At 48.8% G+C, this 25,919-nt stretch overlaps 1 protein-coding gene and 1 long non-coding RNA gene across 8 annotated transcripts in view; one reads left to right on the top strand and one right to left on the bottom strand.

Annotated features, from left to right (window-relative positions):
- The first annotated feature begins 720 nt into the window (after window positions 1-720).
- The window catches only part of LOC129458509 (uncharacterized), a 77,354-nt gene continuing 52,155 nt past the window's right edge, over window positions 721-25,919 (top strand). For 4 of the 7 annotated variants that reach the window (XR_010114575.1, XR_010114571.1, XR_010114572.1 and 1 more), the window contains exons 1-2: window positions 742-997; window positions 18,587-18,668. This is a non-coding gene — a long non-coding RNA (uncharacterized lncRNA). Of the gene's footprint in view, window positions 998-18,586; window positions 18,669-25,919 lie in introns of all 7 variants that reach the window. The other 3 variants (XR_010114573.1, XR_010114574.1, XR_010114576.1) reach the window with 2 other exon arrangements.
- On the bottom strand, window positions 13,735-24,287 carry FMOD (fibromodulin). The gene is made up of 3 exons (XM_055234411.2): window positions 24,198-24,287; window positions 20,435-21,423; window positions 13,735-15,602 (listed from the first exon to the last, which is right to left on the bottom strand). Exons 2-3 carry the CDS (start codon window positions 21,414-21,416, stop codon window positions 15,451-15,453), a joined length of 1,134 nt encoding a protein of 377 aa, XP_055090386.1. The 5' UTR covers window positions 21,417-21,423; window positions 24,198-24,287; the 3' UTR covers window positions 13,735-15,450.

Below are 25,919 nucleotides of genomic sequence, written 5' to 3'. Positions count from 1 at the left end.
GACCCTATGGTCCAGACCCTTGCTTTGTGGCGGTTTGGGCATTACTGTTACATGGGTAGAAGGTGTGCAATTTACGTCTTCTGCTTCCCGGGGACCTTTTCATTCTCTCATTAACCCTTCCGGGCCTACAACGTCAGCTGGTCCCTTTGGGGGCACACACTGCAAGACAGCACTGTCTTCAGTTCATGGTCTGGTCTGCCTCAGAAGTTAGGTGGGTGATTTTTGCACCTTCTCACGTTTGCAAGTCCCTCTTCCTCAATATGCTTGGTGGTGACGGTAAGGGGACAACGGCGATGCCTTTCCACCTGGGACCGTTGCGGCCAAGGCGATCCCACACAGGCTGCCTGGAGTCAGACCTGTCCAGCAAGGAAGCTTCGGGGAGGAGGGAAACAGCGCCGGCTGGGCGTGCGTAGGCAGGCAGGTGACTGGCTCCCTCCCTCCCGGATATGGGCCCTCGGCCGCTCAACCCCCAGCCACCCACCCACGTCCCTCAATCCCCACGAGCAGCTGACTGGGACCTGAAAGCGCCACCAGACGCCCTCACAAGTCGGCTTTCTTTGCTGGGAAACAGCAGCCGCGCCGCAGCCTCCGCCCGCTCTGGGGAAGCCCCACCTTGGCAACAAGCCGCTGATTGGCTGGCTCGGGGGCGGAGCGGGCCAATCCAAGCCCTCCCTGACGCCGCGGCGTTTGGCCGAGAACTATTAAGAAAAAAAGAAAAAAGGTGGGGCCGGGCGCTAGATGGCTTCCCAACGCGGTTGCTCCCCCGGCGGATGTGGAGAATGGGGCCTTTCAGAGAAGGGGGAGGCGGGGAAGGGGCGAGGCGGGGCAGGCGCTGAGCTTGGGCCTTCTCGCCACCTGCCGCCGGAGCTCAGGTCCCTAAAACCTCGAAGGCGTCGCCGCTTCTCAGGTCCTCCTCGCAGGTTGAGAGACTGCAGGGCCCCGCCCGGCGCTTCTTGAGCAACTGGAGGTTCCGGGGTGAGCAACTGGAGGTTCCGGGGTGAGCAACTGGAGGTTCCGGGGTGAACCTCTGGCCCTTTCCCGTTCTCCCTCCAGAGTCCCTCGGGCTTTGGGCATTGATTTCCCCAAGTTCGGGCTCAGACCCTCTTCCTTTTCTTCTCGTGCCTCTGCGTGCTTGCGCCCGCGCAGTTACTTGAGCTCTGCCATCGCCAGTCGCCCATCCTCTAAAACCAGATTAACCACCCCCTCCATTGTACTGTGGCCACGGGCGCCAGCCTCAGCCTCACAGACAGCATTCAGTTCCCCAGCACGTACATTGTAAACTTCGTTTAACCTATCTCGAGTGACGTTGTTCCCCCGTCCCAGGACACCGAAGCACACACACACCTACAAACTCAAAGAATTCGGCACAGTAGCATCGAGATTTAGACTCAAGAGACAGGTGACCACGATTCGACTCTAGCCTCTGCCACTTTCTGGCTGTGTTACTTTGAGCAGTTACTTAACCTCTCTGAGCCTCGATTTTCTCCTACGAAAAATACTAATGATAATAATGGCACTATCTCCTAGCATTATTGTGACAAAATGCCTGGCACATAATTGCCTAATAAATGATGATATTATTTTAGGTATTAACAACAAAGGAATGAGCATTTCCTTCTCAAATTTTACCTCAGCTCACAATTCTTGGTTTAGGTGCTGGGGATAGCACTAGATCCTAAGGACATTTAAAGTCCTATGAGTAAAGTAATTTAAGACTCAGAATAAAACTTGGTACGGTTTCAAGGCCCCGGGATGGGTCCCGCTTTTAGCTCCTAGATTTTTACTAAGGGAGAAATCTCTTGGCAAGACTAGCTTTCTCTTTTCTTCAAGGTCTTTTCTTCAAATTTCCACCTCTCAAAAATTTTTAGAACAGCAGCACGCAAGGACTTACAACTCCCTTTTTAATAGGATTTAACTTTCTTGTTTTGTTAGGTAGAGCATTCCATAAACGTTCCCTCCATATATGCATATTAACACTTAGATGGGCTTGTATGTTTTCCCCAAATCCCTTTCCTGAAGTCTTTTCTTGTCACCTGGAGATTCACCCCTTCTGCATTCTCTCGCCTGCCCCAAACATACCACATGCTGATATATACATTATCTTCAGTGAACATGGAGACTGGCTGTTCAGTGCTCACAGACCCCTGGCGGCTGTCCAGTTCTATCACCTGCTGGGCTTGGTTGATGTTTCACATTGTTAAGAACAAAAGCAGTGATGCGTCTGGGGCATTTCAGCGATGCCTGATGGCGGGGTCAGGGAGGAGGGTAAGGAACACACAAAGATGGGATACAGTTAAATGGGGAGCCAGTAAGACTCGGGTTCAGTCTTGAGTCTGTGCCTTTAGGGAGACAAGTCAATTAAACGTGCTAGGTCCCAGTTACCCTGTCTGTAAGGTAGGGTATATCATACCTGTCTCCTTACTGTATAGATGTGTCAGAGAAAGAAATGTCATAGAAGTGAAAGCACTTTATATTTTCTGGGTAAAAAAAAAAAAAAGATGTGGCGCGGGGCACGGTGGCTCACGCCTGTAATCCCAGCACTTTGGGGGCTGAGGTGGGCGGATCACGAGGTCAGGAGATCGAGACCATCCTGGCTAACATGGTGAAACCCCGTTTCTACTAAAAATACAAAAAGTTGGCCGGGCGTGGCGGCATGCACCTGTAGTCCCAGCTACTTGGGAGGCTGAGGCAGGAGAATGGCGTGAACCCAGGAGGCGGATCTTGCAGTGAGCAGATATTGCGCCTTTGTGCTCCAGCCTGGGTGACAGAGCGAGACTCCATCTCAAAAAAAAAAAAAAAAAAAGGTGTGTGTGTTTTAGGGGTGGGTGTGTAATGGGCTATTAAATCCATTTCATGCCACTCTTTTCATTGGGCCCCAAAGTGTCATTACAAACTTATGAATGCAGCTCTGTGTTAACTGTTGGGGAGTATTAGCAGGAATCATATGATATGATCCCTACCTTTAAAGAATTTACAATCTAATTAGGTTGCTCAACTAACACAGGAAACATTGATGTGTGGCTACTGTGGTTTATAACAATGGTTCCTCAACCTATCCGGTTCTGTCCTGCAATGAAAGGATCATCTGGTGATGTGACAGTGGAGCCGATCAACGGATGTGCCTCACCCCAACCAGCACAAGTGCTGGCCCCTTACCTCTCCCTTTCTGTCCTTGGCAGTGTTACAAACCATCCTTGCTGCTGCCTTCAGTGTTCACGAGCCATGGCCTGACGCCTTGAGTCCTGGGCTTGGGATGATAGTGCATTCACTGTGGCCTTCACTCCTCCTCACCCTCGATGCTGCCCTTCACCTGCAGTCACACAGTACCGTACCTGTTCCTGATGCTTTCCCGCCTGCACCTGCCACTGCCACTGTTCACAATACAATGCCAATACAGCCATTGTAGCTGCAGCTGTTACTCTGGAGTGGACCCTGGATGGGACATTGGGGGTGCTGTTGTCCCTGCCTCTCCCACCCTGGGATAAAAGGGCCATCTCCCTTCCCCCTTCTACAAGAGGAAGAAGAGTGCTAGTGTAGCCCTCTAATCTCTGCCTTTGCTCCTTAGGCCAGGTAGCCAAGAAAAGATGCAAGGTAGCCAGGTGCAGTGGCACACGCCTGTAATCCCAGAACTTTGGGAGGCTGAAGTGAGAAGATTGCTTGAGACCTAGGAGTTCGAGACAAGCTTGGGCAATATAGGGAAAACTTGTCTGTACAAAAAGATTTTAAAATTAGCTGAGCTGCACTGAGCTGTGATTGTGCCACTGCACTCCAGCCTGGGCAACAGAGTGAGATTTTGTCTCAAAAAAAAAAAAAAGTACAAGGAGCTCATCTTTTCCCACAGCATAGCACACCTCCTTGGTGGAGGGTGTTAGACTGGGTTGGCAAGAGGACCAGTTCTGTTGCTGCATGCTCAGCGGGCAGCTCCCAGCTCCCAGCTCCGGATTCCCAGTGCTGGGCCAGCAGACTCTGCTCCTTTCCTTTTTTTTGAGATGGAGTCTCTCTCTGTCGCCAGGCTGGAGTGCAGCAGTGTGATCTTGGCTGGCTTACTGCAACCTCTGCCTCCCAGGTTCAAGTGATTCCCCTGCCTCAGCCTCTCGAGTAGCTGGGACTACAGGCACGTGCCACCACGCCCTGCTAATTTTTTGTATTTTAATGGAGACAGGGTTTCACCATGTTGGCCAGGATGGTCTTGATCTCCTGACCTTGTAATCCACCTGCCTTGGCCTCCCAAAGTGCTGGGATTACAGGCATGAGCCACCGCGCCTGGCCAGCTCCTTTCCTTTTTTTGAGAATTGCCAACAAAGGTTCAGTATAACTTCTGGAAGGAATAGATCAGTGTAATTGCTACCATCTTTGAAAACAAAAGATGCAACATGCCAATGAAAATTAAAAGCAATACCAAGTCCCACTTATCAGTGTGACAGAATTTCTGAAGTCTGAAGCAATACTTGGCATTGGGAGGATGTAGGGACACGGGGCCCTGGTATACCGATGGTGTGAGTGAACATTTGTACAACCACTTTGGAGAGCAGTTTGACAGTATTGAGTAAAGGTAAATTGGTCATACTTCATGACTCAGCAGTTCCCTCTTGGCATATATGCCAGTGGTTCTTAACTGTGGTGATTTTGCCTTCCAGAGAACATTTGGCAACTCTGAAGACATTTCTGATTGTTCCCACTGGGGTGTAGGTAGAGGGTGGGTGCTACTGGCATCCAGTGGATAGAGTCCAGGGATGCTGCTAAACATCCTACGATGCACAAGCAGCTCCCCACTCTGCCAGCAAAGAATTATTCAGCACCACATGCCAAAAACTACTACTGTTGAGAAGCCGTGGTATATATCCTAGAATCGCTCTCAAATGCAAACCCAAAGAGAAGTGAAAGGATGTTCACTGCATTATGTTTTTAACAATAAAATATTGGAAAACTATCTAAATGTCCTTCAAAAGGAGAAGAGAGAAGTCAATTTACAGGAGCTAGAATGAATGAACTGGAACTATGAGAATCAATATGGATAAATCTTAGACACACAGTGTTCAGGGAAGAAACCAGAGTGATACATAATGTATGATGCCACGTGTAGACTCTAAAGAAACAAACAACTCTCTATGGCTACATAAATATGTAATAAAAGTATAAAAATACACCAATCTCAGAAGAGCGTTTACCTCTGCAGGGGAAGGGAGATGAATGGGAAGAGGTAAAAGGAGAATTAAAATATAGTTCCAATGTTCTTTTTTTTCTTAAAAATTTACCTAAAGCAAATATGACAGAATGTTAGCATTTGTTAACTCTGTTAAACAAATAGATGGTAAATACATTGGTTTTTGTTATATTGCTTTCTGTGCTTCATTGTAGGTTTTTAATTAATTTTTTTTTTGAGACAGAGTCTCACTCTGTCACCCAGGCTGGAGTGCAGTGGTGAGTTCTTGGCTCACTGCAACCTCTGCCTCCGGGGTTCAAGTGATTCTCCTGCCTTAGCCTCCTGAGTAGCTGGGACTATAGGCACGCTCCACCACACCTGGCTAATTTTTGTATTTTTTAGCAGAGACGGGGTTTCGTCATATTGGACAGGCTGGTCTCAAACTCCTGACCTCATGATCCGCCCCCCTCGGCCTCCCACAGTGCTGGGATTATAGCATGAGCCACTGCACCTGGCCCATTGTAGGTTTTTAAAAGTTTCATAATTAACAAAGTAAGGAAAGATATAAATGTGCCCAGCTCAAGAATAAATGTGAGCTGGGCACAGTGGCTCACACCTGTAATCCCAGCACCTTGGGAGGTCAAGATGGGAGGATGGCTTGAGGCCAGGAGTTCGAGACCAGCCTGGTCAGCATGGCAAGACCCCATCTCTATTAGAAAAGAAAGGAAAAGAAAAGGAAAGGATAAATGTGAGTTGTCATCTGTATACACCAACCCAGAAGGATGTCCCCTTTTCTTTTTCTCTGTTGTTTAGTTTGGTGAATAGACGATGCCTTCCTTGGGCTGTTTTTGCTGCTGTCAGGGTATCATACACCAAGGCCTGGATCTCAGGTGCCTGGGCCTTAGTGCTTGGCTGGTATTCCACTCCCAAGGCCCTGGAAACATCTCTCTGACATCCTAGATGAAGCTCTTCTGTCTGCCTTACGGAAGTCCCTATTAGATGGTCCAGTGTGTTGCATAGTGTCCCCCCAGGATCCATGTCCACCCGGAACCTTACAATATGACTTATTTGGAAACAAGGTCTTTGCAGTTATAATTAATTAAGGGTCAAGATGAGATTGTAAGATAAATATGTACAAATATTACGTGCCCATAATAATTAAAAATAAAAATAATTTAAAAGATGAGATCCTAATGAATTAGGGTGGGCCTGAAATCTGATGACTGGTGTCTTTTTTTTTTTTTTTTTTGAGACAGAGTTTCACTCTTGTTGCCCAGGCTGGAGTACAATGGCACAATCTCAGCTTACTGCAACCTCCACCTCCTGGGTTCAAGCAATTCTCCTGCCTCAGCCTCCCGAGTAGCTGGGATTACAGGCACCTGCCACGACAGCTGGCTAATTTTGTATTTTTAGTAGAGACGGGGTTTCACTATGTTGGCCAGGCTGGTCTCGAACTCCTGACCTCAGGTGATCCGCCGGCTGGGCCTCCCAAAGTGCTGGGATTACAGGTGTGAGCCACCACATCTGGCTATGACTGGTGTTTTTATAGGAAGCAGAAGACACAGAGACAGGGAGAAGATGGCCATGTGAAGACGCAGGCAGGTGAAGACTGGAGTTATACTAGCACAAGCCAAGATACACCAGGAGCCACCGGAAGCTGAATGAGGCAAGGAAGGATTCCTAGAGCCTTTGGAAGAAGCATGACTCTTCCAACACTTGACTTGGGACTTCTGGCCTCTGGAACTATGAGAAAGTAAATACATCTTAAAAATTGGTTTAAGCTACTCAGTGGGTACTTAGTTACGGCAGCCCTAGGGAACAAATGGAAATGGGTTCTGTGGATCTGAAACCAGATTCAAAGCAGTGTTAGCTTTCACCAGGATGTAATGTTTCTGGATTAAGAAGGAGGTGTTTGTATGTGGCAGTCCTAATTTATATAAGGACATTCTATACCCCTGTTGGTGTTTCTCTTATCCATTTCCACAGAGCTGTCTTGGCGGCTGGTATATGGATGAATGCAAGGCCAGGCATGGTGGTTCACGTCTGTAATCCCAGCACTTTGAAGGGCTGAGGCAGGAAGATGGCTTGAGCTCAAGAGCTTAAGACCAGCCCGGGCAACATAGCAAGACCCTGTCTCTACAAAAATTAAGAACTAAATTAGCTGGGCATGGTGGCGGGCACTCGTGGTCCTAGCTACTTGGGAGGCTGAGGTGGAAGGTTTGCTTGAGTCTGGAAGTCAAAGCTGCAGTGAGCCACGATTGCACCACTGCACTCCGGACTGGGTAACAGAAGAAGACCCTGTATCAAGGGGGAAAAAAAAAGATGAATACACCTCACAAACCCCTTCCACAGATTTCTTGAAAGGAAAATCTTCTATTTTTTGGCTGTTCAGCATCTGAGCCCTTTATTTATTTTGAGAAATTCCCCACTATGTGAGACAGAGCCTGACTCCTATTATTAAATATGAGATTGCCAGATACTCACCTCCCAGTCTCACTTGCTGGTAGGGCACTAGCACCTGACTTGGTTCTGCCAGTTTGACTTAGAATTGAAAGTTAATGACATGATAAAGCAAAGGCCCTGTGGAACCCACTCTGGTGAGGGTAGGGCAGTGATGGCAGTGGTCTCCAGATTCCATAGGCAGGAACAGCAGCGGTTCTCATAAATGGGGCTCCTGAGTCTGTGCCGGGGCAGGGTGGGGGGTCTTTACGGACATGAACTTGGGTCCTTGGGTGTTGTTTCTGGTTGCATGCCCTCAAGGTTGGTCTGGAGCCCTCTCAGAACTACCCGATATGCCATCCCCCTTTAAACGAACAAACGAATGAACTCTCGTTCGGTTTAAATCAGCTAACTTCAGTTTCTGTTGTTTGCAAACTAAGAACTGGGACTGACACAACCCAGCCTCTAGCTGGTGGTCTGGCCCCAAATGGTCCTTGATGATTATGTCTTGGACTTCTGGGACATGAATGTTTAAAAATATTCTGTTTTGGCCGGGAGCGGTGGCTCACGCCTGTAATCCCAGCACTTTGGGAGGCTGAGGTGAGCGGGTCATGAGGTCAGGAGATCGAGACCATCCTGGCTAACACGGTGAAACCCCATCCCTACTAAAAATACGAAAACGAAAAATTAGCTGGGCGCAGTGGTGGGCGCCTGTAGTCCCAGCTACTCAGGAGGCTGAGGAAGGAGAATGGCATGACCCCGGGAGGGCGGAGTGACAGAGACTCCATCTCAAAAAAAAAAAAAAGGAAAAAAGTCTGTTTTATGGTCCTATGAAAACATAGGTATTTATTAAAATGTGTCCTAATTTTTGGCTCAGAAAACATGGTAAGTGAGGCCAATGAGAGATGCTTTTCATAATTTTAAGGTGCCTATAGGCTGAGGGTCCCCTTAGGGGAGGATGGGCCAGGAAACACCACCTGATATTTGCTCTGGGCCAAAGCCCTCAAGGGCTGTTCTGGGTCCACTCCCCTGCTGCCATAAGGGCATCCCCTCTGCTCCTGGCTTACCCTTGCTACAGGGCTTGGAACAGCTTATGCCCCTGACACCTTGACCGTGTGTATACCTCGATTGTATATATCTGTTTCTACTTTGGGACTTGAGTTTTCTGGCTCCTTCCTTGGAATAGCTTTCCCCACACCTTCTTGTGCAAACTGCCATTGTTGGTCTTGGTATCTGACTCAGATCTACCTCTGGGACTGCCAGCTAAGCCTGGCACTGATGGCATGCTTCTGTTATTGTCCCTGCCTGCCTCCGGAGTCCTATTTTGCCAAGACTCATGGGTCTGATGAACACTTGTGGAGAAAATGTGGGGATTATTGGGGTAGAATACACGGACAAAGCTGCTGATTCTCTATTTCTGGTGGGTTGTAAGGAAGTTCAAGGCTGACCCCTCTGATTTCCAACGCTCTTGCTTATGTAGGTAGGTCTTCTTATTGCCTCTTGGAACTCTGACCCATTTCCTGTTTTTATTTCTTAAACTGGGTCAAATGTAATTTTGTTCTTTCTCCCCTACGTGTAGCTCACAATCTGGACACATAGATGGAAACATCTCATTTATCTTTAGTGTTTGCAGTTTCTTTTGGGGCCCAGCATGGCTGGGCATGGTCAGCTTGGTCCTTTTGTCCATTCCAGTCTTTCTGGACTCATTTCCCCCTTCTTCTGCTCCCTGGACCACACGGTCCAGGAAAGGATTAGGTCCAGTTTATTGTGCCATTTCATGCAGCACATGTGAGCATGGCCTAGTTTCCCGAAAAGTTTCCTACTCTGGAAACTTGGGCTGCCACAAGATTGAGCAATGTGTTTGCTCCGTCTGGGCATAACTTGATAGCCCAGGTACCCAGAGGCTCAGCTGGCAACAGGAGTCATGTCTACTAGCTCCCATCTGTCTGAGGCAGAAGAATTTCTGGGAGAGTTTGAGGTCTACACAGGATACTGAGTCTCCTGATGATATACGTCAACTGTGGACCCTGCATCTGAGTGCTTAGTAGAATAAATGGCTGAGCTAGCAAACAAAGCTAACAAAGAAGTACATTGCAGGCCCCCAGTGAGAGGGAGCCTGGGGCTGTTCTGCAGCATTCCTGGCTACCCCGCCCCTCATCATTGCCCACCCTTAGAAAAAAAAAATGAACATTTTGCCCCTATGCCTTAATTGGCACTTATAGCAAACTACCTCATGGGTTCTTGGATGAACTAGGTGTCCTTTAAGTTGTTAAGGCAAAACGAATGTTAGTTATTATTATTTCTATCAAATGCCATGGCAAGGACCTTGAGAACTTTACATTCAACTTTCACATACTATATGGAGCAACTACCGACACATTATCTAGCTCAAGATTTGCATTCAGTAAAAATTTGTTGAGTGATTGAGCTATGTTCATAGAGAGAAAAGACGATGATTTGCCTATTTTTCTTGCCTTCCTTCTACAATCCATGTTTCTGCCTGTCTTTCCTTGGCTTGACTTAGAGAGAAATGAGAAATCCTATCTTCGTTTTTCATACATCTAACAGAAATGTAGCATTCCTTTCAATTATGAAGGTAACAAACCATAGCATTATTAGCAGTACCTGAGGCTTTGTCACCAGCTGAAATCACAGATATTTTTATTTATTTTTCATTTTTTGAGATGCAGTCTCGCTGTTGCCCAGGCTGGAGTACAGTGGCTCTATCTTGGCTCACTGCAGCCTCCGCCTCCTAGGTTCAAGCAATTCTCCTGCCTCAGCCTCCTAAGTAGCTGGGACTACAAGCATGCACCACCATGCCCAGCTAATCTTTGTATTTTTAGTGGAGACAGGGTTTTACCATGTTGGCCAGGCTGGTCTTGAACTCCTGACCCCAAGTGATCCATCCGCCTGAGCCTCACAAAGTGTTGGAATTACAGGTGTGAGCCAGAGCACCCGGCCCACAGATTTTTTTTTTTTTTTTGAGATGGAGTCTTGCTCTGTTGCCCAGGCTGGAGTGCAGTCTGCTCACTGCAAACTCTGCCTCCCGGGTTCACGCTGTTCTCCTGCCTCAGCCTCCCGAGTAGCTGGGCCTACAGGCACCCACCACCACGCCCAGCTAATTTTTTGCATTTTTAAGTAGAGACGGGGTTTCACCGTGTTAGCCAGGATGTTCTCGATTTCCTGACCTCATGATCCGCCCACTTCGCCCTCCCAAAGTGCTGGGATTACAGGCATGAGCCACCGTGCCCGGCCAGCCACCGCGTCCGGCCAAGATAGTTTTATATCACATTACAGTTGTTAAAATAGTTTGATATGCCATTTACATGCATCCATACTTTGAAATGACTATAATTAATTAGACCTGTTGCTAAATCTTGTTATTTATCGAATTAATAAAGAAACATATATTATTATATCAAAAATGTATATGTTTTATATTTTGGTAACTGTACTTCAATGGAATTGGTTTCCTTTGTAATCCTTTACAAAGGCTTTGTAAGCATAGGCATGTGGCCTAGGCGGGCAGATCGCTTACGTCCAGGAGTTGGAGACCAGCTTGGGCAACATGATGAAACCCCATCTCTACAAAAAGGTCAAAAGTTAGGCATGGTGGTACATGCCTGCAGTCCCAGCTACTTGGGAGGCTGAGGCAGGAGGGTTGTTTGAACCCAGGAGGTGGAGATTGCAGTGACCTGAGATCACTCCACTGCACTCCAGCCTGGGTGAGAGTGAGACCCTGTTTCAAAAAAAAAAAAAGGCCAGGAGTGGTGGATCACGCCTGTAATTCCAGCACTTTAGGAGGTCGAGGAGGGCGGATTACGAGGTCAGGAGTTCGAGACCAGCCTGACCAACGTGGTGAAACACTGTCTGTACTAAAAATATAACAATTAGCCGGGCTTGGTGGCGTGCGCCTGTAATCCCAGCTACTCAGGAGGCTGAGGCAGGAGAATTGCCTGAACCCGGGAGGCGGAGGTTGCAGTGAGCCAAGATTGTGGCACTGCACTCCAGCCTGGGTGACAGAGCGAGATTCCTTCTCAAAACAAAAACAAAAGGAAGTTGGGAAAAAGTGGGCTGCGATTTAAAGGTTTCAGAAAAGGCTGGTGGTGCGAGGTGAGATGCTGCCTACTAGTGGCTAGAAGGCAGAACTGTGAGCCTGCATGTAGGGCAGGCCCTGGGACATGGGGTTTGGGACGGTAGTAATTAAGTTTCTTTGTACTTGGGTCTGAAATAAGAGAACAAAGGCTACTTACTGCCTTTGACCCCTGCCTACTGCTTCAGCGTGATCAATTGAAACTCTTTCCCTTTCTCTCTGTGCTGCAGCCATTTTCGCTATCTAGAGCCTCAGAAGCTTCCTTGTGCATTAGGGTGTGTATGCATGCTGCTATCTTTGCCTGGACCTGCCCTTCCATCTCTTCGTCTGGATTACGATGCTCTCCCTCTGTATCTCAGAGTATCTAGGCCAGGCTCCTTGATAATCCTCGTGTAGACCTGTGCTCATCGTCACAGCTCTTCCTCAGTCTGTAACTACATGATCTGCAGTGTGATTTTTGTTGCTGTTGTTCAAGGGCTGTCACTGCACTAGACTACAAGCCCCCAAGGGCAGGTGCTGTTTGCTTTTGTGCTCTGCAGTATCCCCAGTTCCTGCTCAGTGGCACTCACTAAACATTTACTGATGGAAAGTGAATTTTGAATTGCAAATTCATGAAGGAACTGTGAATGCTAGCAGAATGGATTTGGGTCCATCTCCAAAAAAAGTAAGATGATCTTTCTCCATTTATGACAGCCAGTGACCCACAAGCCTCCTGCATACACCTAATAATCCAACAATACAAGGATCCTCAGGACAGCACAGTGTAAATAATATTGCAAAACTGACAGGCTGGGGAGACAGACGGCCGGGGTCAGATCCTGGCCTTGATGCATCCTTCCTGGGTGACCTCTGCATCTTTGTTTCCAGTTTCCTTCTCTGTAAAACAGTGAAAGTAATAATCTCCGTGGTAGAGAATGGTGAAGAATACTAAAAAAGTAAAGCCCTTAGCACATAATAAGACCAATCAAATGGCAGCTTAAAGAAAAAGTCAACTGAGCCTGAGGGACAGTCTATTCCTGCTACTCTGTTTCTTGCAAAGCACTGGGTTTAGAAACAAGGGAAGCCTTGCAGCAGGGCTGGTTCCCATTCCTCTCCCTGCTCTGTCTTGGTTGGGATGCTCATGGGAGCTGCAAAGAAGCAAAAACGGAGAGGCAGAGGATTCCTCCTTATAGTTAGATAATTCCTGCCCTATGTGCCACGTCTCTGTCTCCTCCACATGGCATCTTCCTGTACTGGAGATCCAAGGCAGAGGGGCCTCATCTGCTGTCCTTGAAGAGAGGACTGTGGTTAGAGCTATGATTTCTTTCTGGTAGTTTCACACACTAGCATTCCTGCCTAACTCTCACGTCAGAGAATTATAGTCAAGTTAGTTTACTTTGGCTTAAGATGGAGTTGTAACATTTGCAATATGCTTGGTACAGAATTTAGTGCCCAATAACTATCAGTTGTCATTTCCCTATCAGAAAATAGTGGATTGTTCCGAAGGCACAAGCCTAGTCTGCCCTCCTAACTTATGCGACATTTGCTAAGCACCTATCACAACATCTGGCACTTAAAGGCTTTCAAGATATGAACAGAGGATGAATGAGAAAACAAATGGGGGGTAAAGGTTTGTTTTCCTCTTCCAGGGCCAATGGGCTTTGGCACGCTTGGCTGCCCTCAGATCAGCACAGTTGCCACTAGAGGGCAGAAGCAGTTAAGACAACAATACCCAAGACTAGCCAGATCCCCAATTACCGGCTTGACAAGAGAGGATGGTGGAAAGGGTTGAAAAAAACCCCAGTTACTCTATATCTCTTGGGGACCATATGGAAGGGAATGTGTAGAGAGGATTGAAGTTAGACTTAAAGAAGAACTTCCAGAACACAATTTGCTAACTAGAGCTTTTATACAAGTGAGTTTTTTTTTTCATTTTTTTTTCCTCTTTGCTTCATCTGCCCGAACAGAATAGATGAGAAAGAGGGCTCATCAGTCCAAGGCCTATGTGACCTGCGACCTCACCAGGTCCTCCTAAAGTAACCCTTCTGCAGTCTGCTTTAAATGACTCCACTCTTGCAGATGCAATCATAAAATAACTTTATTGGTCAGGTTAGCCACCACTCATGCTTTTCCTGTAATAAGGATCCTTAATAAAGGCATGATGGTGTTCACATGCAGATGCTTTCTGAAGAGCCCTGGGGCAGGGGGCAGCCTTGCCCCTCATATCAGAGCTCCTTTGTTGAAATGAGCTGGTTTGGCTTTTGTGGATTCCAGGTCTGGAGCCAAGAACATAGTCCAAAGATCCCCTCTTCCCTTCTCAGGGAAGGTGCTTCAAAGCATACACAGTATCAGGGATGTGATGGCATCTGGGCAGAGCCCAGACTTGGGCTAACTCTCCTCCAGCAGTCCTTGCCCCTGACTGCCCAGATGGCTTTGTCCCAACCGTACCCAAAAGGGCAGGTGGGTTAAGCCCCAGGGAACATTACCTTTTGAAATGGGAAGAATTAAGTGCTCCCCAGCCAAACTATAAAGCAAAAGCCATCTTCACTAATGAGGATATAGCTCAGAGATGTGAAAGCAGAGGGCTGTATGCCCAGCACAGGCAAGATTTGGCTGCCTGGCCTGGACTTCATGGACCCCAGCCAGAGCTGGTACTTTTTAACTATGGCCTTAGGACAAACCAGGTAATACAGATTAACCACATCCTCCTTCTTTGGGCTAGCAAGTCCAGGGCTGCCTGGAGTCTGTCTCTACCATCAGGGTATAGAATCTTCCTGCTTGGATAAAAGGAGAGGACAAACTATGTTTCGCATACTTTAAAAACCATGTGGCCTCTACCTTTGTGGATAAAAACCCAGGTAGGGTGCTGTTTGGAATGCAGAAAGTGCTGGGCAAGAATGGAACTACTGGGGCTGCTTTTTCAACTCAGCCAATTTGAGGTGTGTTTACCGCATTGCAGATGCTGATGTGCAAAGCCTGGCCTTTCCTCTTCTGAAGTCTTATCCACCTTCAAAGAGCTACCCAGCTGCCAAAATATAGCCCTATACATTGATCTAAGCCTGAGGTTGGCTGTCTCCTCCCACATCAGGTCATGAATATTATCATCATGCTGGTGACCTCCAATCTGGTGGCTTTCCAGGGGTGAGGTTAGGGAGGTATAGAAGTGACTCCTGGTGTCCCTTCACCCTCAGACACAGTGTGGGTTGTCTCCACAGGTTGCTGGGCAGATGCTCACATGCCTTGGGGTCTCCTGACTCTGCTTAAGGCACAGAAGAGGCATCTGTGGAGGAAAGTGGAGTGGGTGAAGTGGAGTTCAGAAGAGGCAGCTGGGCAAGAGGTATATTTTGAGAAGCAACAAATGGGAGCCCAGAGTAACTGCACGACCAGCCCAGCACAGAGGGAGAGCTGTCAAGCACTGCTCACAGACAGCCAGGGATTGTTAGAAAAGTACGGTTATATACTATTGCCCATGCCACTTTTGAAGTTCCATGACCTCAGATCATTGGGAAGAACTTAAGAGTCGTGAGATTTATGGAGTCGGAACATCCAGGGATCCTTCCATCTACCACCACTTCTGTCCCTGGAAAAGAGTGAACTTCTGCCTATGTCCTCAGCAGAAGGCTGCCTGTCCCTGATCTCCCCCCCTCCCAACCCCACCTACAGGAAAGAAGACTACAGAGGGAGCCCGTGGACTTCTGTCACATGGTCCATCCTGGACCTTCCAGCAAAAGCCAAACCAAACCATCAAGCCAAATGCCACGGGGGCTCTCCGCCCAGTACCCGGTGCCAGGGCTGCTCAGATCTCGATGAGGCTGGCAAGGCGCAGGCAGAGGGGCGCGTCGGCAGGCATGGCGCTGCGCTTGATCTCGTTCCCGTCCAGGCGCAGCACCTGCAGCTTGGAGAAGTTCACGACGTCCACCACGGTGCAGAAGCTGCTGATGGAGAACTCTGGGGACAAGAGGAGCACGGGTCGGGGAGAGAAGCCCAGATTACGAACCCGAAGCCACAGTGAGATTAGCCTCTGTGAAGCAGCTTAGATAAAGGGGTGGAAGTTGGGGATGGAGGGCCGATGTTTTCCAGGATCGGAAAACAGTCATACTTACTGGCGCCACTAGGGGCAGAACTAGGGACAGAGTGAGGACTGTGCCTGCGTCTGCAGCTCACCTGCTAACCACCAACCTGAACTTTACTCTGCAGGCCCAGGAACGTTCTTAAGCGTCCTTCCCTCTGGGACATTTTTTTTTTTTTAAGCAGGGCGGGGCGGGGGGGGGGCGGGCAGGAGGGCAGCTGTGGGCAGCAGTGGGAAGCAGAGGGTAGCCAAAGACCTACCGTAGACACCTTGAAGTAGTTGATTGCTTTTGGAGAGGGAGGGCTTTGCTGAATTGCTGTGAGAAAGAAGACTGGGGAAATGGAGGGACTTAAATCTTAAATATCTCCTGTTACTTTGCAGATAGAAAAAGTGGCAGGAAATTAAAGAGAGAAAGCCTGGGCCGAGAGACAAGTGTCTTTGTGTGCCAGGGCTTTGAGGGGGTTGCACGTCTCCATTCTAAATACTGCCAGAGCAGTGAGCAAGGCTCTGAGTTTAAAGGAAGCTGGGGACTCATAGAGCACTGGGGCTGCTAGGGACCTCAAAAGTCAAATAAATAATTTCCCTGCCTCCTGCATTTAATACGATTACAATCTACTCCCTTTTTTAAACCTCAAAAGAAGTCTCCTGAGATTTTCCCCTAAACTGCAGAATTCTAATAGAGACAATAGCTCCGCTTGGATGGTTTTAGCATAAATCTTTCTGTTGCTAAAACCCTGTTCTCCCTCTGGTTGTCCTCTTTGACAAATCAACCACTCTGTCTCCAGTCTACTGGGTCAGTAACTTGAAAGGAAAAGCCAAGAACTCAGCTAAAACTCCAGGAGAGACAGCAAAAGTCACCACTGAAAGCTGAGGAAGCCTCGTAGGGCTGTCTTTACCATGGTGAATGAGGCTTTCAGGAAACTTGCTCCTGTTGTCATTCTCTGCAAAGGGGATTTGAATGAAGTTACCCATTGGGTCTTGAGGGTAGGATTGTCCATGGGCACATCCCTAGCAGCTGTAATACTTGGGTAGACCCAGAGCTGGGGCTTGCTGTTGTACCAGAGGCATCCATCGGCTTGCAGCAGTGGTCAGGAGGGGCGTCAGTCTGGGGCCAGGCAGGAGGGGCGGGGGCAGGGGGTGCTTTTCTAACTCTATTCTTAGGGGTGACCATGAGGGCTCCTCTTGGGGGAGGTTACAGGTATGAAGAAGACAGTTCAAGAAAGACAGTATGGAGAGCTTAAAGAGGCTGATGAAAAAAGTGTTTTTAAATTAGCATTTTCAATGGTTTTCAGTCTCTGTTAAGCACTGACCATGATGAGATGAGGTGAGGTTGCAGCAAATTAACTTGTATTGCAGACATAACACAGAAAATCTGGGCCCAAAGAAAATTAGACACTGAGAAAAGTGGCGGAAACTGGGAAACACCCGTCTTTGGAAAACACTCCTGGTGGGGTAGAATTTCTGGAGTGCTTTTGGATGTTTGCTTTCTGGTCCCAAGGACTAGATTAAGTGGCCTCTGAGTGGGCAGGTTGGGGGCAGAGCCTAGACCGGGGCTGGGTCTATGTTATCTTTGTACAAGCAGAGCAGTGGGGTGAGGAGAAGAAGCAAAGTGGCTCAGCTTAAGTATCATATCCAGCCCTATTTAGGATGGAGCTGCAGGCTCTGTGATAGATTCTTTCCCAGCCTGGAGCCCTCAGACTGTCTGCTAAAATTCCGCATCCCAGCTGTGGATAGGTAAATGTGGGACATACTTGTGGGGAGCTAGACATACAGTGTATACGGAGTCTAGCCACACACTGGGTACTGTCAGCACCCCCCCGTCTTCCCCAAGCCCATGAATAGGACAGGCTTCTGCATGGAGGCACTGGAGGACATTTTTCTAGCCCAAATTAAATACTGACATAAGTCTTTCCAAATTCCTACTGGTGCACCCGCCCTGCTCCACTGGATCCCAAAGCTTCTGAATAACATTCTGAGCTGTGTTCTTGCCAGGCTGGAAAAACTGAGGGAGATACTGATGGAAGAGGGAAGTGGCGAGGAGAAGACCACGTCTGATTCCCCTGTGCGCCCCTGAGCTCCTGTTCTTCTTTTAGCTCCTCTCTCAGAAGGTTGTTTCAATCCCACCTCCACCACCCCCCATCCCCAAGTCCCTGACTGGTTTGCAGTCCCTCTCACGTTTGCTGTAGGAGAAGGGGCTGAGCTTGGGGAGCTGTTTTCCTGCTAGTGGTCTGCATCAGAGAGAGATTCCTCACCATTCTCAGTCAGAGATGCCTGGCTCTAGGTCCTTTAGGTCAGGGTTCTAATCTACATCATCTGGGGGACCTTGAGAGATGGCTTTACCTTCTCTGTGTCTCTTTTTCCCCAAAACAACAACAAAAACTGCCTGTCAACTTTAAAGTGGCAATGAGAAGAAAGGCTAATAATAATAGCTATCATTGGTTTTTAAATTCTATGCCAGGCCCTAGACAAAGCACTTTACATATATTAATTCACCACTTTAAGGAAAATAAAGCATTATTTTGTCTAAAAAGAAGGCTGAGAGAGACTAAGTGATACCTACTCATGGGGCTTGGACTTAAATTGCATAAGAATTGATTTGGGAGTAGACACCGAAAATCTGGGGGTTGTTTGACTGAACAGAGAATTTGTTTGTGGGACCTTAGGAAACTGCACTAATTTTATTTTCTGACAAGCGTCTGGAAGAGGTTGTCCACCTCCCATTTGAGTGGCAGATGTGGTTCTGCATGAAGGCAGAACAACGATAAGAGGTTGTGATGAAGCCTTTTCCATCCTAACTTTCTCTGATTGTATGGGTAGGTGCTAATAGATTCTTTCCCATGACAGCTGTTCTTTGCTGTCACAGTTTCAGGGTCAACTTGGATGAAGCACAGCATACGGTGTGACATTTCTGATGTGACTGCTCCTGGATTCAGAGTGTGTGGCAGGTAAGTAGTGGTAACTGCTGGTGTGATGATAGACAGCCACAAGGAAATGTCAAACATCTGCAGCTTGCAACATCTTCAAGATGTCTTGGCCGGGCACGGTGGCTCACGCCGTAATCCCAGCACTTTGGGAGGCCGAGGCAGGTGGATCACGAGGTCAGGAGATCGAGACCATCCTGACTAACACGGTGAAACCCCGTCTCTACTAAAAATATAAAAAGTTAGCCGGGCGTGGTGGCAGGCGCCTGTAGTCCCAGCTACTCAGGAGGCTGAGGCAGGAGAATGGCGTGAACCCAGGAGGCGGAGCTTGCAGTGAGCCGAGATCATGCCACTGCACTCCAGCCTGGGTGACCGAGTGAGACTCTGTCTCAAAAAAAAAAAAAAAGATGTCTTAGAGGACCCCTCAACCCCCACCTTGGGAATAAGAAGACCCCAAAGAAAGAGAGATTTTAATAAAAAAGAGTTTAGGCTGTACATGATGGTGTCAGGCACTTCAAACTGAAGATGCCAGACAGATGCCTCTTTGCCTTGCCCACCCGACTGTCAACTCCCAAATTGCCCTCTGGGGCTAGTGCCTCTCTCACTCAGAGGGCTGTCCAGCTTGTTAACATCTTGCTCAATGACTGATCTGTTCCCTGAGCACAGGGGGAGAAAGGAATGAGAGGGAGAGGATGACGACTCAGTCCTTCTCAGTGCTTTGATGGTGCTGTTCTATCTCAGCAGGCTCCACTTCAAAGCCCTTTGCCAGTGGTCGTTAATGAGTCCTCCCTTCTCCAGATGGAAGAGGACTTTGCTGACAGGAAGGGAGGTTAAGTGCTGGCCCAGTACCTTCCAGCTGGGATTAAGACATCAGAGGCCCTGGGGTAATGTAAGCATGTTCTGAATACAAGATCCTAAGACGAAAGGGAGCTGGAAATCAGCTAGATAATTCCATCTGAAATGAATATTTCTTAGAGTCAGGGAGGCAGCCTTTTTTTTTTTTTTTTTCCTTTGGGCGTTGCAGGGAAGTGCTTATGAAACAAGAAGCCCAGTGTCCTAGGTTTGGTGGTAGTCAGGCTCATGTTACCCTAGGAAGGATATCTGCCCTGCCACCAGGGGGTCCTTGTACTCCAGGAAGAACTGACTAGAACAAGTGCCACATTCAGCTCTGAGAATAAACACCAAAACACAAGACCAGGCTGTAGACGCAAGAGTAGTTCAAGTGGAAAAAGAGAGCTCATCCTTTTCTGGGACAGTGAGTAAGTACAGGACTTCAACCCACCATTCTCCCAAGGCAGACTAGAAGTTAAACTTAAATCTCTCTCCCTTTGAACTATTCCCTCCTAAACTTCTCCAAACTCATTTCTTACTGCTCCCTGACACATGACCCCTTCATCTCAAACACATGACATTTCCCAGCTGTCTCCTACATTGACAGGTGACCTGTGAAAATGACTGGCTCCTTTGTGGCAAGCCTCTGTCCCAGAATGGCTCCATCCTGCATACCTCCAACCCATGCCCACTTATCTCTCAAGACCTGGAATGAAACTTACCTCTCCTGGAAAATCTTCTTCTGTACCAACCCACTCCCCACTGAATTGTCTTAGCACTGCTATTTAATATAAGTGTATTCTCTTTTGTACAGGGGTATGGCTTGGTTGTCAGGTTGCTTCATTTGTGCTGTCTGGTTCCCCTATTTCTATTTCTTTTGTTTTGCCACTAGCACTCAGAATAGTGTCTTTCAAGTGAAATAGACAGCCAGTCCCCGCCTCCCTTTGCCAAGGTCTCACCATTGATCCTATTGCCTTGGAGGTAGAGGTTCTCCAGGTTGGTGTTGACTGGGGGTATCTTCTGCAGCTGATTGTAGGAGAGGTCTAGCTCAAGGAGGCTGCTGGAATTGAAGGTGTTGGAGGCCAGGCCATTGTTGGTTAGACTGTTGTGGGACAGCCGCACATACAGCAGCTTGGGAGCCCCCCGGAAGTAGCTATCGGGGACGGTGTAGACATTGTTGTGCTCCATGTACAGCTGCTCAAGAGCTGAGGGCAGCCCATCAGGCACCCTCCGAAGGTGGTTATAACTCAGGTCCAGCAAGATCAGCGACCGGAGGCCCCTCATGGAACTGCCCACTTCCTGGATCTCATTGTGTTGGAGGTACAAGGCCGTGAGGTTCTCCAGCCCCTCCAGAGCATTGTTGGGGACCCGTGAGATCTGGTTGTGGTCGAGGTGGAGCTCTCTCAGGGATCGAGGCAGGGGACCGGGCATCCGGGTCAGGTTGTTGTGGTCCAGGTACAGCCTCTCCAGGTGCCTCAGCTTGGAGAAGACCTTCTTGCCCACCTTATCACTGGTGATCTGGTTGCCGTGGAGAGCAATCCAGAGCAGCCCTGTGGCATTGTCAAAGACGCCTTCCTGGATGGAGGTGATCTGGTTGTTCTGGAAGTACACATACTTCATGCGGGAGGGAACGAAGGGCAGGTACTTGAGGTTGCGATTGTCACAGTACATGGCCGTGGGGAAGTTGGGTGGGCAGTCACACTCCTGGGGGCAGTCGCGGGGATTTGGAGAGGATGGAGAGCCATAGGTGTAGGCTGGCCCTTCGTCCACCCCGTAGGGGTAAGGCTCGTAGGTCTCATATGGGTAAGGGTCATAGGGATCGTAGTAGGTGGACTGCTGGCTGCGGAGGTAGTGGAACCACCAATGAGGGTCGTCATCATCATACTGGGCCTGGGAGAGGGAGAAGAGCCCTGCCAGCAGCAGGAGGGAGGTCCACTGCATTTTGTCTCTGCAAGAAGCGGGAGAGAACAGAGCAAGCCAGCATGAGTGAGACTCCACAGAGGCAGTGAGGCAGAGTAGGCAAGCCTTAGGCTTTGAGCTATGCAGAGCTGACTTCCGTGTCAAACATCTGAGAGCAGGAGCCTTGCTCTCATTTCTTCGGTACCTCCTCCCAGTCTGGTTCTGCACTTGGTCCAGCCGGACCATGGCTATTTGGGGTGAGCTAAGTGCATTTTCCCTGGTCATAGAGTCACAGACAGAATGTCTTTGAATGGGAAGGGCTGCATTTTTTTTTTGGAGGGGCAGATTCTTAGGAGCCTCTAGCACCCTGAAAGTCCTGTGGGAAGGCTGAAAAGCCCACAGCAATCCCTGTGTTTGTGGTGTGGTGGTGAGGATGGTAGAGGGATGCTCTTCAGATCAGAACCCAAATCCAGTTTGGTTGTTCCAGGGAAATAGTATTTTTCTAAGAGTCCAAGGAGAAAGCCCTTTCCATGTCTATGGGAGATCTCCAGAAGCCACTTGACACATCAAAGGGGAAGAGCTGAACTACATCTGGAAAATCTTTTGGTCTCTTGGGCAGGCTGGGAGTTTTTGGTCTTGAGTGTTTGGGGAGGAGTGTGGTCCCTCTGCAGCCACCACAAGGCTCAGGTTGCCCTCCAAAGTGCCATCATCTGTAACAGTCTGCTGAGTGAGGAAACTCACTGGTTAACAGTTTGTGGCTACATATGCAACTTGGCTGGGACAGGGTCTTCATACAGCAGTTACAAATCCTTTCCAGACTGGGGACCCTGGCATTGGGTGTGGCACTTGTCTTCTAAAGCAGGTACTCAGTGTGTGGAGTCTGAGTTAGTCTGCTTCTCTCTTCCATGGTGCCTAGTAAGATGTTAGCACTCCTCATGCTCCACCATGGGCATCATGCAAGAGCCATGTGGAGCCAAGAGAAATGAATGAGGGACACCAGAAGAAGAATTAGAGATTGGAAACTCTTGTGTATGCTCAAGGGAAAGTGGCTTGAGGTAGGACCCTGACATTCCCCTCTCCTTTCCCAAGCTACCTGCTCCCAGTGATGACACTTAGATGACCAGGCTCTGTGTCTAGGTCCCCACGTTGCTGGTAACCTGTTGCTTTTGAGCCTGTTATGCTAACGAGATAGGAACAGGGCAGACTGAAGAGGAAATGTGGGTCTGATGTCATCTGAGAGGGAAACTAAAGGTATGGAGGGTAAGAGACTAGGGGTAGTCTGGGTACCCTACCCTGGTTACCTATAGCCAATGCATGACATACTCCTGTGAGCAGTGGGCATCTTCCTGAGTGTCACCCTTGGACAGAGAAACCTTAGAACCTTTCTTGGCCTGGAAGAGTCACCTACAGTCCTCATATTGCTGTTGGGCCTACTGGTGTTGGCAACTGTAAACAGAAGAAAGAAAGGAGTACAAAAGCCAGCATCATCAGATCCAGGGAACTGATGGGAAAGGCCCCAACTGTGACACTCAACAGAGTTACCTCCTGACCACCATCCATCCCAGACCTCTCTGTCCCCTCAAAACAATTTCCTTGGGCCCACTTCATCCCATCAGTTCCTAGGCTGCAGAGGAGCAGGCACCCTGGCTCATCCACAGGCAGCCTCAGGCCCCAGACAAAGAGCCACAGTGTTTTGGAGAAGCTGACCCAACTGCCCACTGCCTGGGCAAGCTGGCTGGTCCCTGACTCTGGCCAGGAGAGAAGACGAATGGAGCGGCCCGCTGCCAACATAGCATTTTTCCATGCACAGCCCTGGGTTGTTGCAGGACCAAGGTGGCTGTCTGGAGGGCTGGCACAGTGAGCCTCTGTCTCCATTTCTCCTTCTTTCAGACTGGGCACGTTGGCAGACAAGAGCCACCTTCCCCTTCAGACTCAGCTTTCTAGGGGCTGTGCACCCTGCCCACTGCAGCCTCTTCTGAGAGCCATGGCTGCTGAAAGGGTTTGATGGGGAGCTTATGCCTCTCCTTACCCCACCCCATCTCTTAGCAATGTTGCTTCAGGGTTGCATACTCTTACATTGTTTCCCATAATGCTAGAGGCCCTCCTGCACTCAGAGTTTCTGTAAGGTAGAAAGTTTCCAGGGCTGCCACTCTATCAGTTGGGGTAAGTTTACTCAGGAGCTACTGCTGTTCTTTCATTTTTCCACTCTAGAGAAAGATCTCTCCCTCCTATCAGTGGAGAAGGTCAAGCCAGAGGTCATCCCCTCACCTGGATTGTATCCCCACCTCAATCCACAGCTCCCTGGACATGGCCAGTTCGCAACACTTCTTTTTATTCTCTCCCTTCCACTTCAAGCACACACAACACACACACACACACACACACACACACACACACTCTACACAAAACTTTCCCCCTCTCCCATAATAGCATTTATGTACCAAACCCCTCTATAAGAGAGATTGCAGGGACATCCAGGTCTTGGAATACCCTTCAAAATGCCCACACTCCCAGCGTGGTGGGATTTACGAGTAGCAGGGAAGAAGCTTCCCTAGACAGAGGGTCCTTCACTTTTTCATGCCTGAGAATTGGAGGTCCCCTCAGCACCCATAAAAGAACTGTAAGAGAAAGGTACAGGGCTGGAACCCTTCCCTTAGACACCCTCTCTGCCACTCTCCAGCATCCCTGGGGTCATGGCCCAGGTGTGGAGAAGGAGGAATGAACCCTCCCTGCCTCCCCATCTCCCCTATCCCCTACCACTTTTCATTTATTTCTTTTAAGGAACTGCTAGGGACAAACCCGAAGTAAAACGACGATACTTACCTCGAGTTGAACCTTTCAGAGAGTGACCACGTCCCTCTGTCTGGCCTCCTTGGATTGGAGAACGTGTGAGAGAGGAAGAGAGAGAGGAGTGAGAGAGTCTACTGAGAGTGTGCGCGTCTGTGCCAGACCAGGGTCCCGCCCCAAATTCCTAATCAAATATTGTGAAGAGGGGCTGAGGAGCCCGGATCCTGGTTTTTTTCAGCTCTGCTGCAGGGGCGGAGCTCACACTCAACCACGCAAATCCTTCTATCCGCCTGACGCTATAAAAACCACCTTTTTCCACTCACTTATCTTCCCTGAAACATTGGCAGCCCTGGGTCTCTTTCTGCTGAATGAGTTAGTGGCGCCCTAGAAGTTATTTGTACAGTCTCTTATGAAGCGCCTGGATTTCTCATTAAAGCCACAAAGGCAGATGCAGGGATGGGGAGGGCGGGGGTTTGGTAAGAGACATCTTAACTCCTTCAGCAACCCACATGTCCCTCCAGAGAGCCAGAACTCACCCTTCTCAGCTCCCCCTATAGACAGGTCATCAGGCTAGTGGATAAGGGAGCATGCATGACAAGGGACAGCTGGCTCTGGTTCCAGTTCTATCCCTAAGCAGTGTAGACTTTTCTGGGCTACAGGTCCTGCCCACCTCCACCACTGGAACAAAACGAAAGGCAGGGACTCCAACATTTGCGGATCACTGCTTATGCACTAGCATCATCTGCTTCCACTTAATGCTCACAACAAATTCAGATTTAATAACACTTACCTTGCTGGGTTGTAGCAAGGACTGTATCAAGTGATGTATGGGAGGCTCCTGACCTGGCACATAGCTGAGGCTCACTATGTCCTACCCATTTCACAGCCATAGCATTCTTAAGCCAGGGAAAGACAAGGTCAGAAAGCTGGGCAGGAGCTGTACCATGAAATGACTTTTGGGCAATGGAAATGATTTGGTTTTTATTCTAAATGCTTTGTTGTTGTTGTTGTTGTTGTTTGTTTGTTTGAGAAGGAGTCTCGGCGGGCATGGTGGCTCATGCCTGTAGTCCCAGCACTTTGGGAGGCTGAGGCAGGAGGATCATGAGGTCAGGAGGTCGAAAAGGAGTCTCGCTATGTCGCCCAGGCTGGAGTGCAGTGGCACAATCTCTGCTCTCTGCAACCTCCGCCTCCTGGGTTCAAGCTGTTCTCCTGCCTCAGCCTCCTGGGTAGCTGGGACTACAGGCGCATGCCACCACACTTAGCTAATTTTTTTGTATTTTTAGTAGAGACAGGGTTTCATCATATTGGTCAGGCTGGTCTCGAACTCCTAAACACAGGTGATCCACCCACCTCGGTCCCCCAAAGTGCTGGGATTACAGGCGTGAGTCATCCGGCCTGGCCTATTCTAAATGTTTAAAAAACATGTTTCAAGCAGGAGAAGCCATGGGATCTGATTTACATGGGATCTAATTTACATTTTAAAAGCACGTAGGAGGGGCTGCTGTGTGGAGAAGGGGAGGCCAGGGTGGAAGCAGGGAGGCGCCAGGCCAGCCTCAAGGAGAGGTAATGGCAGATTGGACTGGTGCAATGGAAGAGCAGATCTTATATTTTAGACAGAGAACTGACAAGTCTTGCAGAGTTAGGAAAAGTCAAGGATGATTCCTAGAATTTTAGTTTGAGCAACTGGGTGGCTGGTGGTAACATTTCTTGACATGGGAAAGGTGACATGGGACCGAGTTGGGTAGAAAACCAAAGTTA

The sequence above is a fragment of the Symphalangus syndactylus genome, chromosome 19 (genome assembly GCF_028878055.3).
Source record: "Symphalangus syndactylus isolate Jambi chromosome 19, NHGRI_mSymSyn1-v2.1_pri, whole genome shotgun sequence".
Taxonomy (NCBI): Eukaryota; Metazoa; Chordata; class Mammalia; order Primates; family Hylobatidae; genus Symphalangus; species Symphalangus syndactylus.
The sequence above is the reverse complement of the archived record's forward strand: the minus strand, read 5'-3'. Positions and strand labels throughout refer to the sequence as shown.